Source organism: Asparagus officinalis, chromosome 10 (assembly GCF_001876935.1).
Source record: "Asparagus officinalis chromosome 10, Aspof.V1, whole genome shotgun sequence".
NCBI classification, from domain to species: domain Eukaryota; kingdom Viridiplantae; phylum Streptophyta; class Magnoliopsida; order Asparagales; family Asparagaceae; genus Asparagus; species Asparagus officinalis.
Window position 1 is genome coordinate 58,789,917 of NC_033803.1, and position 6,286 is coordinate 58,796,202.

The window sequence follows — 6,286 nt, forward strand, 5'->3', positions numbered from 1 at the left end:
TAAAAATAATTTATTTTAAAAATTTCTCCAAGATGTAAACGGAGGCGGTTATCTGCCATTTACTCTTTCATTAATGTATGTTAAGATCCTAAGTACATACGCACGTCCAGCTCCAAACCTGATTAGTTTGAATTCAAATATTATTCTTTAGATGTGAAATATACTAACAGTTACAAAAAGATATTTTTTTTTTTGGTCAATGAAAATATTCATTCATTTTACCATTATGAAATGATTTGTACATCAAATTACCAGTAAACAGCCTGGTAGTCAAAACTGAAATGAATCAATTTACCAGTAAACAGCCTGGTAATCAAAACAGAAACGAAAATTTACATTTTCTCAATTCTATCTTTCATATGAACAGGTACATCATCTTCAAGAGATATTTTATTCTATACTACTTTAATATTTATAGTTTGAAAGCTACTGCAGATAAAAGAAGGGTCCAAAAAAAAATATTCCAAAACCTCCAACAACTATTGTACCCTGAAAATTTTTCCATCTATAAAAAAATAGAATTAAGCAAACAAGTTCGATATCTTTATTCCAAAATCAATAAATACTAGCTCCCTATCCTTAGGATAGTGTCTATATATATATATATACATGTTTTTCACCGAAAAAAATGTAAGAAATAATAAATTGTATATATAGTACTCCGAGCTCAAACACCACATGCATCGATAGATATCAATGTCCAGCCCCTCCAGGACTTGGCCCTGCCGGCAACCTCACCATCCAAGAAGCCATGAACTCCCTCGTCTTCTCGAATGCACTTTTCGTCGTCAACGGCAGATATCTCTCCCCATCAAATCCCTCCGGCGTCTGCCTTATCGCCGCCGAGGTCTGCATGCTCACAGCGAAAATCAAGAAGAACACAATGATGACGGTGAACAGAAGATCTGCATGTTTCCTTTGTGAGCTCATAGTTGAAGGCTTGTTGAGAGATCTATGATATACTATAGAACTCTGGTTTTTGTTGATTATAAAGTTGGTTGAGTTATGTTTTGGTGAAGGGTGTGCGAGTCTATTTATAAGGAGCTAGCTATATAGGCTTGGTTGACTATAGTCATGGACGTGTACTGTTGATGGGTGTAAGGTTTTTCAAAGTCTTGTTTATGCTTTTGGTTGACTCTAGGCTTTGGAAAGCGGAAGTGGTCTTAATTATTATTATTAATTAATAAATTAAGGAAGGAAGCGGTCTTTGAAGTGGAAAATGAAAGAGGCGAGAAGCTAGGGTTTGTTGTTGGTCTCACTAATTTTTTGTGGTCTTTTCAAAGTCGTTGAGGCATTCAAGTTGGTGGCGATGGCGGTGATGTAATATGTTTGAGTTATAGGGTTGAATCTTGATTTGACCCCTTTGATCTTTGAATGGTGAGTCCGCAGACGATTCTAGTTAGAGGATTGAGACCGTGGCATGAAATTACGTAATGACAGAATTGCCCTTTGAATTTCTTTTTCTTTTGGGTTGTTTACACTTAACTAACCTAATGTTTTATACTATTTTTAACTTTGAGATCGCAAGGTATTTTTGTAAACCCAAAAGTCCAAAGATAAGAATTTTGTCTAAACTAGTTGAGATGCATGTGCAATGCACGTGGTTGAATATCATGAATATTTAAATTATCAACTTAATAATCGCTTTCTCAAATGAAATATTGTCATTGTTTTCTTTAACCTAGACTGTTACCACTTGATATACTATTTGTGAGTTATAAACATATTAATCTAGTATAGCATCTTTGTTTATTAGTATCTTAAAGTCTTCAAAAGATGGGTGATCATTCAATTCGTAAAGGAATTTTGCATATGAATTTACTTGTAATATGTCCATTAAACTTTTAGTTGTGGTTTGATACATATTCACATTAACTTTTAGTTATGGTTTCACTCATATTTACATAATCTAATATTCTCATTCAATTTTATAGCTCACTTATCGTATCATAGAAGTAAAATTGAAAGTATGAAGAATTATTTTCTTGCGAAATTAGAGTAGGGAGAATATGATATATTTCATCATATGTTCTAAATATAAAAAATTCTTTTTCTTTGATACAAGGCCCTATCAAATCTTGCCCCAATCGACGTCAATGAAAAATACTATTATATTTTTTTGATCAATGAAAAAGCTTTTTATTCATTTATCAAAATATGGAAATTACGTACATCACTATCTCAGCATTGAGAAAACCAATCTTCTAAAAAAAACTAACAAAATTACAAAGATATCAACCAATCTCTATGTTCATCAGAGATGGGAATATTCAAACATATAGTGAAAATGTCCATTTTGATAACCTTCACCAATTGAACAATACTCTTAAATCGCTGCTAAAAACACATGCCATTTCTTTCTTCCTATAACATGTACACAGCAGCCGCAAAGATCCATTCTCCTCACATTTTTTTTGAATCCCTTCCCTCTCTGTCTGGTGTTATACCAATCCATAAGTAATGTCCAATCAAAAGTTTTCCAATCCATTTTAATCTAGTTCATGATGGCTAACCACACATCCCTGGAAAAAAGTGCAATAAAAAAATATATGATTTATGCTCTTAGGTTCTGCACCTGCACACAAGAGGCATATATTTGCATTGATGATTCCTCTCCTCAACAATCTATCTTGTGTTCGTAACCTGTTCAGCATCGCAAGCCACATCACAAACGAGTGCCTAGGATAATTCAACTTCCCCCACACTGTGTTAATCCATGGAACATTTTGTGAAAAAGGAGAGAATGTAGTGTAAACTGCTGATAACTGGATTTTAGAGTTTTTATAACAAGCACTAAGAAATTGTTTCAGGTTGTCAATCCCTCCAACTTTATTCAAAGCTTTATCCCTACACTTAAGTAGCTGCTTCCACATCCAAGAGTCCCCTTTTTTGGCTTTGACATGCCATACATCCCAATGCTTTAAGTAGTTCCCATGAATCCATTTCACCCATAATATTTCCTTGTTAACATGAATATACCATATGCTCCTCATAGCTGAAGCCAGATTCCAATTAGATGCAGAAAAAACTCCCAATCCACCTTGTTTTTTCCCACAACATACCTTATCCCATGAAACCAATGGAGTTTTAAATGAGTTTTCAGACTTTCCCCACAAGAATTTCCTGCATAACTCATCAATCATCTTCGCAACCTTAATTGGAAGTATAAAATTAGATGTCCAGTAATTTTGAACACCTAATATAACACTTTTGATTACCTGAAGCCTCCCTGCATACGATAGGTTGCTATGTCTAGCCCACTTCTAAAACTGGTTTGAGATTTTATCCAACAATGGATTGCAATCCACATATGTTAGCCTCTTACAGATGAGAGGTACACCCAGATATTTGAAGGGAAGGACACCTTCTGAAAAACCCAGGAAGTTTTTTATCTCTGATTTGACAGAAGCATCAACTCCTCCAAAGTATATAGGGCATTTGTCCATATTAGATTCCAGACCAGTAGTATCACTAAAATCTTTCACACATTGATATAGCTTTTGGATAGAATATAAATCATCTTTGGCAAAGAGTAGCAGGTCATCCGTAAAGATGAGGTGGGATATTTTGAGTTTGCCACACCTTGGATGATATCTGAACAACCTATCCTTCTTTAAGAGCTCTAATCTTCTGGATAAGTATTCCATTCCTAGAATGAAAAGGTATGATGAAAGAGGATCACCCTGCCCTAAGCCCCTCTTTCCTTCAAAATATCCATGAAGAGTCCATTGAGAGAAATAGAGAATTTAGGAGAAGAGGTACAAACCATGATCCAGTTAATCATCTCTCTAGGAAACCTCAGCCCTTCAAACATTTTTCTCATAAAATCCCAGCTTATTGTGTCAAAAGCTTTTGTAATATCAATACTCATTATGACACTTGGAGAAATGCACTTCCTACTGTAGCTTTTAGCAAGCTCATGAGCCAAGGAGATATTACTTGTAATTTGTCTACCTTTGACAAAAGCACTTTGTACTTCATTCACAATGCTCCCCATGATTGATTTAATTCTATTTGCTAGGATTTTGGAAAAAAGAAAGACACAATATAACTCACTTGCTTAAGTCAATTATAACTCATCTAGAATATCCACATCTGCTAAGTGGATTTTGTTATTGTGAGAGCAAAATGTTAGAGGCTCGTATTCAAACTTTTTGGCTCTATAAAAGACACAATAATTTGGAGCGCATAACTTATATATCGTAAAGAACATACTAGTTCACGAAGAGTTTTTCTTAATAACGATATTATTACAACGATATTACTATTCATTTTTAATAAATTATATAAAATTACATGACCCTTTTAAATAAATTATAAAGTATATATGTGGAAGTCTCGATGCTTATAGCTAGTAGTTGGCTCCACAAAATAGGTTGACTTTATATTGTAGTTTGCTATTGGTAGTACTATTGGCAATGCTATTATCTTTCCTCTTTTATCTTATTATTCAGCTTTTCAGATGTAAGTTCTCTTTTGCTAATTACTCAATTTGCTATATTCAGTTTTTATAATATTAGAGGTTAGAATATTCTCTTCTGTTTAAAAAGTATTGACATGATTTTTAAAAAAAATATATACGTATAGTAGCAATAGTATATACCTCAGTTCAACTTAAAAATTAGCTTGAAGCCATTTAGAATGAGGTTCTTTCCATGCTATAATGGTGATATAGTGATTACACAATCCAAAAGTCAAAGAAGAAATTTCTACAAATGAAAAGTAATTTAATATGTTAAATTAACAACTAATTTATAAAATATATACGGGCAGTGCAGATAGCTATAGAAAATAAGATATATATCTTTATAAAATTTTTATAGTGAGCGATCAACCAGAATCATCCTAATTTAAGCATAAATAATTATTATTTTAGTTACTAATTTGGTACGAGTAACTATGGAATAAATATCAAGTAAAAAATAGGCATTGAGATTGTATTACCCAGTAGGTAAATAAATAAATATTATTAGAGCTCATCTTTATATTAAATTTAAAAGTAATAACTTTAATTATTAAGCGTCAAATATTAGTTCATGTGAGAAAGTAAAGTAATCTATGGTCTATATATATATATAGTCAATCAAACAAACGTATTAAAATTATGATGACCATAGTCAAAATTATATGATAGTTTCATATTAAATATAATTTATAAAATATAATACATTAAAGTTAAAATCCTTTTAACCACTATATAGATTGTCTGAATTTTTTTAAATATATAAACTATATTGCCTAGGAATGGTGATATGTACACTCAACTATGGCCTAATAATCTTAAAAACGACTTACTCTTTAATATCATCATTAATTGATCTATCTATGCATCACACTGAAAACACGATAAAAATTTAGAAAACTACAAACTAAACACCCTCAAAAGTTTTAAAAATTATAAAAAACCTTAAAATTTTGTAATTTATAAATACACAAAACCAATAAACATTACATTGAAATCAAGGAATTATAAAAAATCATTAAATTTTTAAACTTTGGAGGGGTAATTTACAGTGTACTAAAATTTAAGAGAATTTTTTTATAAAATTTGAATTTAAGCGATTTTCAATTAGTTATGTTCCTTTCAAAAAAGTTATAGGTAATATTTTCCATGAAAAGTTTTTCGAGAAAAGTTTTTCCTAAACCTAGAATTTTAAAGGGATATGTTTTTTTGTAAATTTTTAATTTTCTAGGGGTTGTTAGTAATTTTGTATATTTATTTTAGTGTATATAGGTTAGAAATTCTTGTGGTGTTTTTTTGTAAATTATAAAATTTAGGAGTTTTTGTAATTTTTTAAACTTATTAGTATTTTCTATAGATTGTAAATTGTTAATAGACTATTTATGATTCATATGTTTCAATTTACTAATGAGTTTGAAATTCTTAGGGTGCTTTTTATAAAATTTGAATTTTGAATATTTTTTTGTAATTTTTAAAACTTTAAGGGTGTCTTGTATAAATTATAAATTATGTAAGAGATATTTGTAATTCCTATATTTTTCAATGTATTGTTAGGTTAAAAATTATCAGGATTTTTATAAATTTTACAATTTTGAGGGTTTTATTTTATAATTTGTAAAAAGTTTATTTGGTGTGAAAATTGACTTCTTAATTGTGAAACTCATTACAACTTCAAGCGTTACAAAGAGTTTAAAAGTTGATCTTTTAATAAGATCTTTCTACACAATAAAATAAGAAAAATTACAACTCTTCTTAAACAAACGCAACAGACGTTTATCTTCCGCTGCTTGTGTGAGATCTTTGCTTGTGCCGGGGACGTTAATA

At 30.8% G+C, this 6,286-nt stretch overlaps 1 protein-coding gene across 1 annotated transcript; it reads right to left on the reverse strand.

Annotated features, from left to right (window-relative positions):
• LOC109826779 lies at positions 249-3,647 on the reverse strand. The gene is made up of 4 exons (XM_020393800.1): positions 3,326-3,647; positions 3,219-3,229; positions 2,644-3,152; positions 249-306 (listed from the first exon to the last, which is right to left on the reverse strand). The coding sequence occupies exons 1-4, from the start codon at positions 3,645-3,647 to the stop codon at positions 249-251; spliced, it is 900 nt and encodes a 299-aa protein (XP_020249389.1).